This window comes from Haemorhous mexicanus, chromosome 23, assembly GCF_027477595.1.
Source record: "Haemorhous mexicanus isolate bHaeMex1 chromosome 23, bHaeMex1.pri, whole genome shotgun sequence".
Taxonomy (NCBI): domain Eukaryota; kingdom Metazoa; phylum Chordata; class Aves; order Passeriformes; family Fringillidae; genus Haemorhous; species Haemorhous mexicanus.
Genome location: NC_082363.1, coordinates 2285263 through 2303580, shown reverse-complemented (window position 1 = coordinate 2303580; position 18318 = coordinate 2285263). Strand labels below are relative to the sequence as shown.

At 44.2% G+C, this 18318-nt stretch overlaps 1 protein-coding gene across 5 annotated transcripts in view; it reads left to right on the top strand.

Moving 5' to 3' along the window:
- SPEN (spen family transcriptional repressor) overlaps window positions 1-18318 on the top strand; it is a 65853-nt gene that overhangs the window by 34565 nt on the left and 12970 nt on the right. For 2 of the 5 annotated variants that reach the window (XM_059866555.1, XM_059866553.1), the window contains exons 4-10: window positions 7590-7750; window positions 8916-9116; window positions 9874-10025; window positions 12492-12617; window positions 13181-13294; window positions 14439-14552; window positions 16082-16182. In XM_059866555.1, coding sequence (XP_059722538.1) covers window positions 7590-7750; window positions 8916-9116; window positions 9874-10025; window positions 12492-12617; window positions 13181-13294; window positions 14439-14552; window positions 16082-16182 — 969 coding nt within the window. The remainder of the gene's footprint in view (window positions 1-7589; window positions 7751-8915; window positions 9117-9873; window positions 10026-12491; window positions 12618-13180; window positions 13295-14438; window positions 14553-16081; window positions 16183-18318) is intronic. The other 3 variants (XM_059866558.1, XM_059866557.1, XM_059866556.1) reach the window with 2 other exon arrangements.

Sequence of the window (18318 nt, the reverse complement as noted above, 5' to 3'; positions counted from 1 at the left end):
CCTGCCAGTGTGGGGAGCGCAGGGATTGAGCAGCTTCTTCCCAGCAGTGAGAAGTTGTTGTTGTCAGTGCTGAGTCAGATCTTTGCTCCAGAGATAGGCCGTTGTGTTTGTAACCAACACTTCTTTTCCCCCAGGTTAGTGTTTTTAATTCTTGGTGCACCAAGTTCAAGCCCAAGGACAGGGGGACGTAGGTCAAGGAGTGAGGTGACAACATCGACTGTGGGTTGGGCACAGTGTCCTCAGCCAGACTGAGATTAATATAAACATACATATTTTTAGCAGTCAGAGTGGGTTATTTAGTTGCAGGGAAGATTTAAAAGGAGCCCAAGGCTGTCTGAAAACTCTGAGGACTTGCCAGGGAAGGTGGTTCTGGAGGTTGGAGTAGTCCATCCTACTGAGCAACATCTCCCATCTCCTCCATGATTCATTTCAGACTTTCATCAAAGATCAGGTGTCAGACATCAGGATAAAATAACTGACGTAAATATATTTGTATATATTTATACATGGCCTGTCACAGAAATGCAAATGGAATGTTAATAAGCCACTCACTTGGCTTAGGATAAATATATGGTAAATAGTACCTGGAGGCTGTGTCTTCAAAAACTTGCAGGTCAGAGATTGAAATAAATACAGCAACAGTGTGTGTTAGTTGGCGATGTAAAGGACATTGAGTTGCCACAGTTGTGTTGCTTTCCCATGGCCCTTGAACATAGTTTAATTTCATTTCTTTGGATTTAGGATTCCAGCCCAGCAGGAGATCATTGTAGTCTTCTCTCTGGGCGTGGTAGAGCAGAGAAAGTTAAGGGAAGGAGGATGTCCTTGTTTCATTAGTCTGCAGTATTTAATGATCTCTCTTTAGAGTTGTAAATGCTGGTTTTATCTGCTGCATGCTTTTTGTGGCTGTTTCAATTTCCATGCTGCACTGGCCTTTCCCCCCTCTCAGTGGATTGTTGTATCATAGCTGAGTGCTGTTAAATACTGCAGAGTGTGTGACATGCACAAACCAGAGTTCCTTGGGTGGCGAGTTCTCAGCGGCTTGAACGGGTGCCAAGAATGTCACAGAATCACATCCCGGCGAGCTTTGCTCCAAAGGGGCCAAGGCAGGGGTAATGGGCATAGGGTAATTACACTGAGGGAATGTTTAGGTGGCTTTCTCTGCCCTTCCTCTTATATCCATATTTCCAGTGGAGAGCCTCGTTTGCACATGGAGGTGTGGGGTTCAGGTTCTTCGTGGTTTCCCTGTGTGGGCTGAGCCCCTTCAGCGCCCGCCTGCAGTTGGCAAAATGCGGTGACGGCTTGTTTCCTCTTGATCTCTTCATACAAACCAACCTCAGAGGTTGGACTGGGTTTTCTGACGTCTTCAACTTCAGGTTCAACAACTCCTTTGAAGGAGGGAAAAACCCCTCGTATTTATTTCCGCAGGTGTGTGAAATGTTTTTTTCCCATACAAATGCCCTGGCGTGGGACGTGTCATGTGTACAGAACAAATGCCTGCTGCTTGCTTGGATATTTAGGTCAGTGTTGGAGTCAGCTCTGATAAGGAGTTAAGGTCGGTGTGCCCAGACCTCTGTAGTTTTCATTGTGGTTATTCCTGCCTGTGGCAGGGTGTTGGAATGAGATGATCTCTAGGGTCCCCTTCTGGGATTCTATGATTGCTGCTTGAGTGTGGCAGAACAGCCACCTGGATAGTTGGATTAACAGGGTGGTGTCAGGAGTTTTGTGGGAATGGCCAACTGCTGTCCTTAGGAAGGAAAGTGTGATTTGATGTGCATTTTTGACTTAGTCTGTGCAGAGAACAGGGGAAATTCTGGTTAAATATCTTCTTAGGTTCATGTAATAGTTATCAGTAGGTCAGAAATACCAGTCTGTAATAGCCTTGTGCATATATTGCTCCAATGTATAATTTTCCATCCAGAAGTTGAAATGTTTTATAGGCGAAGATCCTTTAGTCCCTTGCTAGAATGGAAGACAGTGCGTTTTTTAAGCTTTTATTTTAAGCAGTTGCCATCAGTTTTTTGTGGGTGTTGGCTGGCAGTAATCAGGTCTTTTTAATTCTTTTTATTCCCAACATTCAGGAAACTTGGAGCAATTTTCTAGTGCTCTTTTCCCAGGTTGAGGACATCTAACCGGCAGGGTTTTTTTCCAAAGCCTATAAGTATCCCAAGGATTTGTGTCTTCTGGATAGAGCTGATCATACAGCACTGCTGCTGCTGGTGTTCTGTGCATGGAGATCATCTGTGGTGACTTGACTTGGATCTGGAAAGGGAGGGACAGAGACAAAACCCGAGGGTTCCTGTTCTTCCGTTCAGAGATGACTGCACGTTAACTTTGGGTTTCCTGACCTGCCTTGGGAATCTGGTGCTGACATCAGCTGTGAGAATAACCCGCCGTCAGCAGGGATGGAGCCTGTCCTCAGTAGATCTTTCTAGGAGATAATCTTCACTTGGAGATTATTCTGACAGGGTGTTGAGTCGAGCTGAGCCAGGCAGAGTTCCTGATTTCCAGTTAATTTTGGCAGGGAAAAAGTGATCATTCTGCATCTTTGCTGTAAAAATAAAAAATCCTTGATGCTTCACCAGGTCTGGTGAAACAGTTTTTAAAGGCAGCTATAAAAAAAAATTTAAAGTATTAATTTTTACATTTTTTACAGCTGAAATTTGGCATGAAAAATGCAAAGGTTTTAAACTGGTTTTAGGTGGCTTTGTTTTTAACTTGCTCCAGCTATAGAGGTTGGAATCATGGAATGACAGAATCATGGAATGGTTTGGGTTGGAAGGCACCTTAAAACCCATCTCATTCCACCCCTGCCTCAGGTTACTCCAAGCCCTGTCCCTCCTGGCCTTGAACACTTCCAGGGACTAGGCAGTCACAATTTTTCTGGGCAACAGCAGGTTGGTTTTGTTTTGCTTTTTTAAACCCACTTTGGCAGCTCAGCACCCACAGGATATTAAAGCTTCCCTCTGCCTTATCCTCCACGGCGGCTGCCATGTTTCCAGCCGTGTTTCCAGCTTTGTTTCCCGCCTGCCGCTCGTGGGGAGTCCCCAGCCTGCAGCTGACTCACCGCTCTCAAATAAATCAACAGGCAGAAATGACAATTGTGCCACATCTTAAAATTGTAGGAGGGTGCAGGGCAGGTTGTGAGATCCCTTGATTCAGCGCCGCTGCCATTGACGGGAAGCAGCGGGTCTCCCGTTCCATCCAGGGGCTTGGAGACTCTCTTTTATCTCCTTTTGTGGGAACAAAGGACAGCTGGCTTTGTGTTCTCTGCTCAGTGCTTTCATTTCTCACACGTAAACCCAGCGTAACTTCATCGCCACTAGGCCTGCAAACTGTAATTGCCTGAAAATGAGACATTTCTCTGGAAACGAGGAGTGGTTTGTGGGATACCAGGATTTGAAATGTCATCTTTGCATTTAGAACTGAGCAAAGGAAAATTCTGTGTGCTAAATGAGCTGCAATATACTGAGACCAGGAATGGGGCCCCATCATCCTTGTGGGTCCCTTCCAACACAGGATATTCCATGAAACCAGATATATTTGAGTCTGAATCTCATGGCTGGATTATTACATGTTGAGTCTTTGGGAATCAGTCCATGTGGATAAAATTTTGATTGGGTTACGAACAAATTTAATCTTGATTAATGGAATATAGATACACAGATAAATATTGTAAGTTATTAGTAGATTTTATCATGATCGATAAAAAATGGACACGTAAATAGTGTGAGTAAGAACACACATCCTTATATACTCATAGGTAATTATGGAATGCCAATAAGTGTTTTAAAAGGGCTTGTAAACTACACCTGTAGTAAAGTGCATGTGTAAGAGAAAGATTTTATGTCCACCCCTTGTTTAATTAAGAACAAGCTCTCTTATTGCTCAATTTTCCCGTATGATTTTGCCGACAGTAAAATGCAAGAATAAATTTTCTTCAATGCTGTGATGCCATAAAGTGAAACTGATTTTAGAAGTATCTGGGCTGGACAGAAGAACATGTGAAATGCTGGTTAAGTGCTCAGAGCGTTCCCCAGTGATGCCACGTTCCGGGAGCAGCGCAGAGGAGCGCTGGTTCCCAGCTCCCTCCCGGCGCCGCGCGTGTGTTGTGACAGCTCCGGAGATTAGTTCCTCGGCGTGCTGGCATTCTGCTCCACTGACTTCACAGCGATGTGGAAGAGCAGGTTCTCCCGTGTTGGGAAAAGGCTGAGTGCCAGAGCACGCTCTGCTTCTGGAAAAAATCACCCCGGGTTTAATGCTGCTAGTGGAAGCCCAAAATGAAGTTATAGAGCTATTTTTGTGCCATTTTTGACCTGCCGCACAACCTATTGATACTTGGAATACTTTTAAGGAGGAGATTATCAGAGCTGTTGTTTTATCCTGTTATGTTCCCATGTTAAAATTTCCCTAGCTCATTCTAAAAGCTTTATGAATCCACTTTTGCCAGAAGAATTTTTAATAACTTATTTTGTGCGTTGGCAACGGGTGGCTGTTTTCAAAATTACTCCCAGGGAAAAGCAAAGCCATATTCTCATTTTAATATTCTGGGAACTTGTCCTTGAGCAGCTTTCAGGCTTCAGATCTGTATATTTTTAAAGCTGAAAAAGAGTTGTATTTTGCTGCTCAAGACTCCACATAATTCCCTGTCAGATGCTTTATTTTGATTGTGCTGTGAGCTATAACTGGGTGACACAGCAGCTATAATTAACTCTTCCATCATTCTTCCATTCACAGAACATCAAACCTTTGACTTACTTTTGAATTATTATATCCATGTTTCTTCAGTTGGAAAAGTGATGGGGATTTCCCTAAAGAAAAGGGGGATTGTTCTTGCAATAATTTTTTTTTCTTGTCTAAAAATAGTCAGGAAATAATGATTTTTTTTTTTCTGGAATAAGTCTTGTTTTGCTAAGGGACGCATATCCTTAAAACTCCCTGGGGAAATGGAAGTTACCAGTATGATCCTTGTTTCCCAAAGCTGCACAGAATTCAGGCTCCTTTGTAGAATTTATCACCCTGTTGCACTGCTGTGTCATCACTTGGATATCTAATGGTATTATCCCAAGATAATATTTTTTCTCTAGTGGAATGCTGTGATTTTAACAGTATGCTCCATATTTTTAATATCCTCATTAAAAAAACCCCCAAACTGTAAAAATAGCCTGTCTCCATTCTAAAGCACTGCTCAAATCAAGCACTGCCCCTTGCTTGAGAGATACAGTCTCAGCACACTGGAATTCTAAGGGCTTTGGGATCATCAAGATGTGAGAAGGGAAAGTGGAAATGGGCACAGGGCAGAGGGTTCTGCAGCCTTAAAGTCCTGTTTTTGCCTTCCCCAGGGGCTTCTGAACCACATGGAGCTGCTGTCAGCTTGGGAATTATTTTCAGTTTCTCCCCACACACATTTGCTGCCCTGTATTTGTATTTAAAGAAGTTCCTCTATTCTTTGCCAATTTATTTGTTAGTAGCAGGCAATGGCTGATGTTACCCCTGGAGAACACGGAGGGCCTGTTCGTGTGGGATTGGGTTTGTTTTTCTCCCAAAATGCTGTAGAGAAGAACTTCAGTTTGGTGATTTAGTGGAATGGCAGAGGGAATAAAATAAAGATGAGGAAGAAATGCTCCACTCTTCAATGTCAGTGATTAAATAGTTCATTAATGAAGAGGGCACAAAAGGAGGGTGCACAGGTGAGACAGAAATAAAGGCAGTTTATCAATTCAGCAGAAAAAAGAGGCTGTGAAGGGACATCTTGATGGTGGGAGATTCGTTGCTGGAAAGCACAAGGAACTGTAGCTGGGAAGGGAAATGTTATTTATTACCCATGAAGTGAGAGGTTGGGTGGTGCAGGGCAGCTGCCCTGAGGAAGAGCAGGGCAGGGGGAAGGGCTCAGTTTTTCACTCCATTCCTGGCATGGCTTTATTTTCACTCCTCTCCCAAAGTGATGCTGAACTTCCTCCTCCGGGGCTGGAGGAGTAGGAGGAGAATGTGTGGGAAAGGCACCAACGTGTGAAGTGGCTGGATGGGATGGGAGGGTTGTAATGAGAGGGTGAGACCGGCAGCAGAGTTTCTCATGTTTATTATTACTTCTGCATTTTTGACCCTTTTTGTTCTATTTTATTTTGGTCTGGCCTGTTTTTATATCCTTCTGGATTGTTTGTAAGTATTTTGGGGTGGAGATTGTCTTCCCTTCTGCGCCTCCAAATATAATGGGGACAGAGCCCAAGGGCTTTTGGGAACGTGCCATGGTGCTCGTTACACCAGGATGTTCAGAAAGAAAACCAGGGTTTTTGAATGTTTGAAGAAAAACACGCACAAAAAAAGCAGTAGAAGAGCTCAGAAAATCAAATCTTGGAAATTACTAGAAGCCAGAAATGGTTTCCCTGAGAAAAGAAATGGGAAAGTTAAGTGGTTTAATGGCAGGAAGGTTTGTAAGAAGGATATGAAATATTTAAGATAAGAAAAAGATAAACTTGCATATCGTTTTTCTAATGCGATGTGGAGAGGAATATAAAAATTCAATCAAGCAGCAAATTTCAGACTGACAGGGTTATTTTAGTACGTGGCACGTTTCCCCCCCCTCCAGCCTCCGAGTTAAAATTCCAGCAGAATTTTTTCGAAGGCTGCTCGTGTAATGGAGAATGAAAGTCTCCGGGGTTATGTCAGACAAAATTATTTTTAGCACTGTTCTGAGCCCTCGTGCCTCGGGGAAGAAATGAGCCACTGAAGCAGGATGACGTGTCCCCACTGGGCAAGCTTTAATAACATTATATTCTCTGTATTTCTGCCTCTCCTCGAAGCATCGAATGATCCTGAGTCTGTGGGTTAGATTGACTCCCTCTGTGATCTAATATGCAAATCCCCTTCCGCTGTAATTATTGTTTATAAAAGGTGTTCTTGGGTCTGAATTCTTCATGTCTGGAGTTGGAGATTGAGGCTGAGTCTGGAAATAGTGTTTGCTGGTTCATAGAGAATCCTAGAATGGCTTGAGCTGGAAGGGATCTTAAACATCATCTTGTTCCACCCTCGGCCATGGGCTGGGACAGGGACATGGACATCCCCACCTATCCAGGTTGTTCCCAAGCAGTTGACCAAAACGCTTGCCATGATTTTCACACGTGGTCTCTTTGGAGTACAGATCTTTTCAGGGAAGATGCCTGAGAGCACAATAATATTTCTTTCGTGTACATGAGAGTGCTGGGAGGGGTTTTGAGGCATTGTCAGACCTGTGCATCCTCCCTCTATTTCTCCACTCTTCCTCTCTTCCTGCACAGCTCCTGAGCTGGTCCAACATTGCATTACACTTAAATCTCCACTATTGTCAGGGTGGGTAACAGGATCTCGCTGACATTTTACCCACATTCCACTTCCCTGCCAGTCTCCTCTGGGGGCTTTGGAGGGGGATATTGGTAGGAAGACACTTAAATCTGTGTGAATAGCAGCAGCAGCAAAGAAACAGAACCAGGCATAAAAGGGAGGAATGCCTGTGGATGAGCAGAAACTCTGGAATTTTGCTTTTTTAATAAGATAACCATTTCCTGGGTGGCTTTGCCCCGTGCACTCACCTGTCCTTCTCTCCATGCTGTTCCCAGCAGTGACTCCAGCAGCAGCTCGAGCGACGAGTCCCCGGCGCGCTCGGTGCAGTCGGCGGCCGTGCCTGCGCCCGCGTCCCAGCTGCTCCCGTCGCTGGAGAAGGATGAGCCCAGGAAGAGTTTTGGGATCAAGGTGCAAAATCTTCCAGTGCGCTCAACAGGTAAATTCACTTGGGAAAGGAGAGCAGGAAAAGGGGGTGGGACTGGTGGGATAACCTGTACTGAGTCTTTGACACACGGCAGCCACGTGCTGCCTCCAAGGATGGGATCCTCTCCCTGCTTCTGCTTCTGTTCTTGTGTGACAGTGGGAAAACTGCTTAATTAGTGACCATCTGTGAGAAACCCTGCTGGTCCCAGCTCCAAGTACTGGGCATTTCCAGCTCCTGGAACTGGTGCTTCCAACAGTAGTGTGGATTTTCCCTAGGAAAAAACTGACACATCCCTATTTTTAACTTAAAACTAATTGTTTTATCTCACCCTGCTTCAATTTGTTTTTAAATCCAAAAAGTCAAGGGTTTTCTGTTGTAGTTTGAGTGCTTTAAAACACCCCTGAGCATATATGTAAAGGCAATGCATATTGCATGGAAAATAAGCCAGGAAACCACGTGCTGAGGAGTGCCCATGATTGCTCCCTGTTCCCTGTGGAGCACAGGAGAGATCCCACAGGAAAAACCAGCATGGCATCAGTTGTGAAACAGTTTTAACAGAATTCATACATGCAGAAGCTGAGCTAAAATAATAATATCTGTTAATCTTGTGAGCAGAGTGCCTCACGTGTTGGTATCTTCCTATAGATTTAATGCCTGTCATATTCCTTGAAAGGACACGAAGCTGAGGTCAATATCCCACGAATCCCATACAGATTGTGTGGGGCTGAGTCAGATTCTGCAAAAATCTGATGAATCTGCCCAGTTATATTTCTGAATTGACTGAACTGAATGCTGTGTGACTTCAGCCTCCCCTCCAGACACCTCATGCCAGCTGTGCACAGTATTCCTGTGGGATTTTTAATTGAGTATCCCTGTTATTTCTTCTTTGCCTGGAGCTGGGTGTCTCTTAGAAGCAAAAACCATCCACTGCCAGCTTTAGCCATGTAAAACCTCATGTGTTTAGTTTCTTGGGTTTAAAAGAGAAAGATCAGCAAGAAACTTTGGACACTGTCAAAGTTAGCATCCCAAATTGAAAAGGGCAGTCGTGTGAGCGCAGAGTTAAGTGGGATGAAGTCACATTTCAGAAAGACAGTCAGAGTTCTTCGTGTCTTTTATGGTGCTGCTGAGCTGGTAGAAGTGACGTTTCTGCAGTATTAATGTTTATTTGTTGGTTTAGATACAAGCCTTAAAGATGGACTTTTCCATGAATTCAAGAAGTACGGGAAGGTGACGTCGGTGCAGATCCACGGCGCGTCCGAGGAGCGCTATGGGCTCGTGTTCTTCCGGCAGCAGGAGGACCAGGAGAAAGCACTAAATGCCTCCAAAGGAAAGCTCTTCTTTGGCATGCAGATTGAAGTCACAGCCTGGATAGGACCAGGTAAGGGCCATGCCCTTCTCCCATGAGAAGGGAATCTGGGTGTGTTTAGGAGCTGTTGTAAAGAGGCTGAATAGAAGTAGGAAACATACTTTAAAGAAACTGGCTAGAATGCCACGATAAACTCCGGAGCAAAAAGAGTGGATGCTCTTGGATCAAACAGTGAGAGAGAAGGAAAGCTGCCATCCTCCCAAACAGTGGGATCTGCTGGAAAGAACGATCTCATCTGCCACGTCTCGGAGGAGCAGCTGCCAGTGGGTGGTGTGAGCACAGCACTGAGTCCTCCCAGCCTCGTTTAGTCTCCTTTTAATTAAAACAGCCAACGAGTGCTGCGTTTTGAGGCTGTGGCAGCACAGCCCACGTGACCAACCAGTGAGAGCTGCAGCCCTGAGCACATGGTGAAGTTCTCAGACTTCAATGGCTTCTTTAAAAATTGATTCCTGAAAACAAACTCCTGCCACGTGCTCTTCCCCAAGCACAGGGAAGCCTTACTGGAATTCATGCACTCAAGCATTGCTACTTGGTAAATTTCCAGAGAAGCAGTTGAAAGGTGCAGCTCCCTTTCACCTGAGGATGCTCAGATTCCTCTGTGGAATATAAAGATTCCCAATCCCACATGAATAACAAGTCATGGGTGCAATACTGGGTGTTTTTCTCAAAGACAGTGGTTACTCTTGTTCAGATCAAGAAGGAGGCATGAATAAAGCAACATGAACCAAATCTCCAGTCATTACAAATTTCCTGCTCTCTTTTATCCTAGAAACTGAAAGCGAGAATGAATTTCGTCCTTTGGATGAAAGGATAGATGAGTTTCACCCAAAGGCAACGAGAACTCTGTTCATTGGCAACCTGGAAAAAACCACCACCTACCACGACCTTCGCAACATCTTCCAGCGCTTTGGGGGAATAGTGGTACGTGAATGGTGTCCTGTGTGGGGTGGCACTGCCCCCCTTTCTGTAGAGACCTGTGAAATGCTGAGAGTAGTGCTAAATCTGTCAACGACAGATAATTCAGTCTTTCTGTAATAATCTGAGTCACTCATCTTGCTGGAATATACCTGAAAGCTTTTCTTTGTATTTGGAGTTTAGCATATGAATGTTGAGGGGTAGCTTAGCAGGAAAAACAGTCCTAGGAGTGTTTACAACATATGTCTCTCCTGGTAGCTCCAAAGCTGACTGGGTATTTGGAATGTGAATGTGCCAGGTGATGTTCTCACCTACAACTGTGTGAATCTGAGTTTCCTGTTGATTGCTGGAACAAGGGGCATGGTCAGTGTGTGTGGAAGCAGCCCCGTGCCCAGGCAGAGGGGACTGGAGTAGAGGGATCAGTGATGGCACATGAGGGATTTGGGTTTTCAGCTGAGGGGGAGTATCCAGATGAGGTAAAGCAGCCCTCTCTTCTCTGCTCATGACTTTCTATCAATTCCCATCAACGTTATATTTAAGGGAAATTTTCCACAAAAGTTTTGCAAGTATCCTACTTAATTAATTTTCACATGGGCATGGAGTGACAGGACAAGCCTTAAGCTGAAGGAGGGCAGAGTTAGGCAGGATATTGGGAAGGAATAGGAGGGTGTGGAGGCCCTGGCACAGGTTGCCCAGAGCAGCTGTGGCTGCCTCATTCCTGGAGGTGTCCAAGGCCAGGCTGGATGGGCTTGGAGCACCCTGGGACAGTGGAAGGTGTCCCTGCCCATGTCCTGGAGGTAGAACTGGATGAGCTGTAAGGACCCTTCCAACCCAAGCTATTCTGGGATTCATTCTGTGATTCCTGTTGAGTCTGGGCTTCAGTTCTCCCTGTCAGCTGTGGGTGCCTGTGAATGTGCTGTGCCTCCTTCACTCTGCTCTGACATGTCTACTGCAGCAGAGGAATCAGTCACATATTCCAGGAGCCCCATCCCTGCTACTCCCCAAAAGAGGAGGAGGTTGCTTCAATGTACAGTGTATATGAAGAAATGAACAAATATAAAATCCCCGTTTTATGATGTCTGGCAGCCCTTGTGCATGCAGACTCTGCTGTATCCTTGACATCAATAGTGATTTATGAATTCGTGCCATGTCTGTGGCTTGAACCCTTTTCCAGTGTTAGAGCAGCAGAGCTCTCCTGATAAAGATGCTTATCAGTGCTAGTGTAAATTGGCTTTTGTGTGCTGTGGTGCTCCCTGTCAGCATTATTAATGGCTCAGAATTGGGAGGCAGTGCTGTCTCGCCGTTTCCAGGAAAACTTGCAAGCTCAGGTGCAGAAGGAACCAGCTTTATAACCTTTCTGAGGGGTAATGAGCACAATAATGATACTTTATTTGCCTGTCACAAGGAATTGCTTGCCCAGGGTGACTGGTCAAGTATAATTTGCTGTGGTTGCAGTTGTGCTACTTCAGACACTTGGAAATGTAGTTTTCTATTAATATTTCACTTAAATCATTAGGCCAGGGCTGTAGGAGTCTAATAGTTGTGTAAATCTCCCTGTTTACTTCTGTTTTCCCAGATAAAGAGCTCTTGGGTGAGACTGTGTCAAACTGCTGCCTTGTCCCTAAATTTATTAACCATGAAATTAGCCTGTCCTAGATGTTGGAACATTTGTGCTTAGATCCGTATGTGGCTCACAAAGGCAGCTCCTGCTATTCCAACAAATAAAGCCAAACCCTCCACCTCCTATTTTCAGCTTGGAATGAATCATAGGATCATGAGTTTGTTCAGAGGCTCTGGGTACATTTCCAGTGCTAGTGCTGAGCTTGTTTGTTAACCAAATGTCAGCTCCTGGCTTGCTGGGCTTTTTAAAATCGATTAAAATCAGCCTTTATTTGGCTTTGTGAGCCTCTGGCTGTACTTGTGAATGGGCCTGTGGTGGCTTGGGTTTAAAGAGCAACAGGAACCAAAGTTGAGACTCTCTTTGCCTTTGCCATGAGTCAGACTAGTTCAAGAGATGAGTCCAGCATCACTTTGTGTTTCTAGGAACAGGATGGATCATGATTATTTGGAAAAGAAGCCCGGCTTGGCTCAGAGATGAGGATCGGAGCAGGTTGTTTTCTCGTGAGCCTTTGTGAGCGAAAATTAATCTGTATTTCTTTGATCCTGAATTGTCTCTTCTTGATATAGTATTAACAGCATAAAGCTGGTGTTTGTTGATCAGGTCAGGCTTAGTTCTGCAGGCTTGGATTTTAAATCTGTGGGATAAAGAGCTTTCCCTGCTCAGTAAGGATTTGGTTTTGAGATGCAGCAGAACAGCAAAGTTTTAACTGTCTACTATTGTTTAAATCCTCCCTCTGAAGAAAATATTAATTAAAGAGCTTGCTGTGCCACGTGTCCCTGAAAAAAACCCAAGTCCTCTTAGATGGGATTGACTGCTGACTGTGGGCTGTTGTGTTTTGTGCCTGTCCCCAGGACATCGACATTAAGAAGGTGAACGGTGTCCCTCAGTACGCCTTCCTGCAGTACTGCGACATTGCCAGCGTCTGCAAAGCCATTAAGAAGATGGATGGGGAATATCTTGGAAATAACAGGCTCAAGGTAAAGAAATCCTCCCCTGGACTGTATCCTTCTTGTGTCTTCCGCTGCCGCATCGAGGGGTGTTTTGCAGCGAGGTAGTTTATGGAAGTAAGATGGTTTTTAATGCGAGATCATATCAGAGCGTGATGGTTTAAACCACCACCCGACTGGGATTAATCAGCATTTTTGTTGGTTCTGTGCACACGCAGTCCTGGGATTGAGCACTCAGAGACTGACATTCCCTGGCCTGGAAGGACCACGTCTGGCAGGGCTGTGCTGGGAATGCATCCCACTCTCCATGGCAAACGGGGCCTGTCAGGCCCCAGGGCTGTCAACCTGTCACTTCTCAGACATTCAAACTAGAAGAACCCAATGTTGTCAAACACTGTATTTGTTTAAACAAGCAGAATTATTTTCATTAATTGCTCTTTGATTTTTGTCTTGCACCTGCACCAGATGCTAATTTTAGAAAACCCATACAAACAACAGCTTTCTCCAGATAAGTCTTTCATCAGGCAGGCTCTGATCAGTGAGCTTAACCCTTGTGCACTGTACTGATGGAAGTTTTGCCCTTTTGTGTCCAGCTGGGTTTTGGGAAGAGCATGCCTACAAACTGCGTGTGGTTAGATGGGCTTTCCACAAACGTTACGGATCAGTATCTGACCCGACATTTCTGCCGATACGGGCCTGTGGTGAAGGTAGGTGGGAGACTTTGGCATGTGCTTCCAAGTCGTTACTGTCTTCCTTTCTTCCCATCCTGTCCTTTCAACCCCACTGTCCAGGGCTTTATAGCTCAGGTAGAAAAAATTCTCTCTGGGATGGAATTTGGCTGACAGGGCTCTGTCAACATAGACAGCAACCAAAAAGAAGTATTATGAGTGAGCCGAGATGTTGAGCATTGGAAACCATTTGTTGCTCTTGTGCAGTACAGTCTCTCCCCAGCAAAACTTCTCAAATGTTAGTTGGAAGAACAGCAGTCTAATTACGTAATTACCCATACTTGCTAATTACATAATTAGACATAACTATGTTTTTTTTCATCAGACCGAGAAAAAAAATACTTTTTAAAAGCAGTCAGGACAATCACAGTGCCAAAAGTACATGGAAGAAGAGAGAAAGTCAACAATGGTGCAACACACCCCTGTCATGCAGTGGTAGCCTCTCCCATGCAAGTGATTTATCACATGCTTAAACTTCAGTGTGGGAGTTGTCCTGTGTGTTTTTATTGGACATGGATGTGCTTAAACTTAAGCAACATGTGTAAATCTTTGCAGGATCAGGGTTTGACCTCCCCAAAGGATTTTTGTGGGTTTGTGTTGCAGCTTTGACATTCTTTATTGTAGCTGTTGTTGCTTGAATAATACATTTATGCTGCTAAAGGAAGGCAGTATTTGGAAATTGGGTGTTTAACAACTGGTGAGTGGTACTGCAGACTGATAACAGAAGCTGGTTCCACTTTGTGACTAAATGTTTCCTTTACCTTTTTTCCCCCCTAAAACATATTGGAAATTTAAAAAAAACCTACACACAAAAAAAAAACCTTAACAAAGAAATTATACAAAACTCAGCCAACAGAGAAAAAATATTCAAAGTAAAATACAGAAAAACAAAATAAAGGCATAATATACCTCAAGCCACAATATCCACAATTCAAAGCAGTCCCGTGTCCTTTTATTGTCTCTTCATTCCAATATGCCTCATCAGAAAAGCCTGGAAATTCACCTTGCTAAAAATTATTTCCTTCCTGGTATCCTCATGACTTAGGATTTTGTTGGGACTGACATTAAGTCCTGTGGATGAGGCTCTTATTTGGTTTTTGTTTTGTTTTTTTGTTTTTTACAGGTGGTGTTTGACCGCTTAAAAGGCATGGCCCTGGTTCTCTACAATGAGATTGAATATGCACAAGCAGCTGTAAAAGAGACCAAGGGGAGGAAAATCGGTGGGAATAAAATTAAGGTGTGCAGAATGACCTCCAAACCAAAGCAAAACAGGCAAAAAAAGAGGAATAAATTGTGTTTAGGCCTTCCCCCTTAAATGCTGGCAATGCAGACTGCCAGGCTCAAGGAATACTTGGCGGGACACACATGTCCCACATATCAAAGGCTTGAATTATATTTTTATGCTCGGCTTATCAAGATGTCAGGGAATCCTGAACTGTTACTTATAAAGCCTTTTCCAGTATTCTGCTGTTTGTTTCGCTGAACTTGTCTCTCTGAGCTCCTGAGTGTTGGTGTCCGTGTCACTGCCTCGTTTACCCCAATCCAAGGCACACTTTTGTCTGGTTTTGTGTTAAAAAAGGGAAATCTGAAGGTGTGCGTTCCTCCAGGAAAACACATGGCTGCATCCAGCTGCCCCGTGGCTGATGTCCAGGCTCTGGGGTACACTGACCTCAACATGCAGTCATGGAATCATGGAATGGTTTGGGTTGGAAAAGACCTTAAAGATCATCTTGTCCTTCCTTGCAACACATTTTAAACAATAATTGAAAACATTACTTTAAAAAACACACAGAAAGTGCTTTTCTTCCTGGAGCAACACTTAACAGGTACAGGGATATCTTGGATTTGGGTGAATGTGGTGATACCTGTTCTGACTGTCCCATCAGTCCCACTAACTGGGGACGTGAGGTATCATTCAAACCTTTGAATTATCTTCCTCCTTCTCCTTTCTCCTCTCCTAAAGAGTGGGCAGTGATGTCAGGTGTGGTTTCAGCAGCTTCCCACCTCACCCAGGGCTGGGAGTTGGCTATTCTGTAATTTCTGAGAGCCATCTTCCAGTGCAGGAAAGTGTGTGGTCCCTTAAAAGTTTCACAGTTTGTGTGGATCTTGTTGCTTAATGACTTTGGAATAAGCAACACCCCCAGTGTGGGCCTGTGCTCCATTGCTGTGGTTGCAAACAGAACTGGGCTGATTCAAAAAATAACAGGAACTAGAATGTTAAAAATATTCCATTATGTGGCATACACATCATAAAATCTGTTCTAGTCCTTGATTTTTTTTCACTATGCCATTAGCTCCTAAGTACTAGAAAACACCGATTTTTGGAGCAGCTGGCACAGGGAGCTGCAGTTCAGGAGCCTTGGTTCTTTCCCTGCTCTATAACCCTGGGCAAACACCATGGAGTCCAGAATGGATTTGTAATCCTGACCCTCTCTAGCACTGCCCTGAGATAAAAGGGACTTTGTAACCATCCTGGCATTAAAACATCAATACCACGATGATAATGTGTATTTTTCCTGCTGCTTTGCCCAACAGAAGCCTCTGGGATGGCAGCTTACAACAGCATAGTGAGGAGGTAGTTACACAGCTCCACTGAGAAACATCTTTATTCCTGGGGATGTGCAGGGCCAGAATTGAGAACTGTTTGACATTTTTTATTAAATTTTACCCCCATTTTCAGTTCTGCTCCCACCTTCAGTAGGCAGGGAAATGTTGGCAGAGTGAGATGTTTCTGTGACTGAATGTGATTTCCCTTTTCTTTTTCAGGTGGACTTTGCTAATCGGGAGAGTCAATTGGCATTTTATCATTCCATGGAGAAAACGGGTCAAGATATCAGAGACTTCTATGAAATGCTGGCAGAAAGAAGGCATGTATCAATATTTTTATTCCATTTTTTGTTTTCCAGCATCACCTTACACAATCACTTTAAAATCATTGTCCTCCACATCATGCAATCAAACTTTATTCAGGCCACAATTCTTAAAAAACTTAAAGTTTTTTTTCCTCTCAACTTAATCCTTATTTTTTAAGTTTTATTAAAAATACTTCTGCATTTTAGGTTTTTTTTTACCCCTTCACTATTTTTAAAATTAAATGTAGGTGCTCAAACTTAAGCTGTGCAGATTAGAGCAGGCAGGCTCTCTCACACATCTGAGGCGTAGCCAGTTAGTGGAATTCCTGCTGAGGTGGAGGTTTCAGTTGTCTGCATGATCCATATTTAAGTATCCTGTTTCTCTGGTGGGTCACCAGGACGCAGTTGGGAGTCATTCATCACGTCTTAGGAATGCAAAGAGCAGCTTATCTGTAACAGAGAAATGTGTGTGTTGGTGGGTGTACATAAAGTCTGATAAACTGCTGCTCAGCCCTTGAGCAGAGAGTAAAATCTGATCCTCCACCTCCCTCTTTTCCAACAGATTTTTTTGTAACTTGATAAAATAATACATTTTGTGTAAGGATGCATTTTTATTTTGAGTAAGGCTGTGGCCTGTGTGGCTGCCCCTTGGCAGCAGCTGGCACCACGTGCTGCACAGCCACTTATTTGTCCCTGAAAACCTGGCACATAAACACTCCACATTTTGGGCTTTTTTACCTTCACTGACTGAAAAAACACCCATGTTTTATTTCCTCCAGAGTCTGGCTGATGGTTAGGGCTCTGCCTGCCCAGGAGTCAGCACAGCATGATGCTGGGTGTACCTGGGAGCTGGATAAACCCAACGGTTTCTTACAGCAAAATAGATTGGTCTGACAGTGCAAAATGAGCAGATTTAAAAGCGAGCAGAGCTTGGAAATTGGTGATCAGAATTTGCATAATGGAAATACCAGTGTGCCTTCCCCAGGCCTTGCCAGATGTTGTGATGTGCCAGCAATAAACATTTCCTCAGAACTGCACTGGATTCAGGCAAGAGAAGGGCATTTTTTGGTGTTTTTTAGCACACAGGACTCAGGTAGGCTTGTCTTTGCCATGGAATAATCCGGAGCAGGACCCTGGTTTCTGGTGTTTGGGCACACATTAGTCTGGTTTTTCCTTCTCTGTCACTCTGTTCACATAGTCATTAGGAGATCCATAGGGATAATGGATCATTCTGCAGTGACTCCTGTAATTTTGCAGCTTCTGGTGCCCCTCCAGGCTCCTCCTTGCAGAGGTGCTGAGATCTGCACAAACCACCTTCTCTCAAGATTGTAGTTGGAGCCAGTCTAAATAGGACCCAAGGGAAAAAAAAATTAAAAAACAAACAAAATCCCTGATTAATACTTTTAACTTCATGGCTGCTTTTCACAACATCCCACTTCACTTGCAGGATGAGGTTTTAGTCTTCCGTGTTTTGTCCCCTTTTCAATTTTGTACTTTTCTTAAAGGGCAGAAGTTGCAAGTTGCCATTTTTAACATAAAACATAAACTCTGAAGCCAAATGAACCTATGAGGAATCCCAGAATCATTTAGGTTGGGAAGGACCCCCAAGGTCATTGAGTCCAACCTCGATCTCCTCCCCTCCTTGTCCCCAGCCCAGAACACTGAGTGCCACATCCAGGCCTTCCTTAGACACCTCCAGGGATGGGGACTCCAAACTTCCCTGGGCAGCCCCTTCCATTTTCTGACCACCCTCTCCATGGGGCAATTCCTCCTGGTGTCCAACCTGAGCCTCCCCTGGCCCCTCCTGGTGTCCCTGGTCCCTCTGAGCAGAGCCCAACCCCACCTTAGTACAATGTGAAAAACATTCTGTAATGGTGAGGAATTGGAACTCCAGCTTTATTCCACCTCCTTGCCATGTTCAGTCTTACAAATGATTTATTTTTGCTGCTTGAAGGTATTGAAATCACAACATTAATTGCTTGACTTGCTTTGCTGAATGAATTCACCTGATCTTATAAACAGCCTGATATTTGTTGACTTGGTTTTACTGTAAACAGGCAATGCCAGCAAGTCACATGCAGTGAAAGAGTTGATTTGGGAATTAAAAGATCACTTGCAGGGCTTGGGATTTTTAAACAAATCTTACCATCA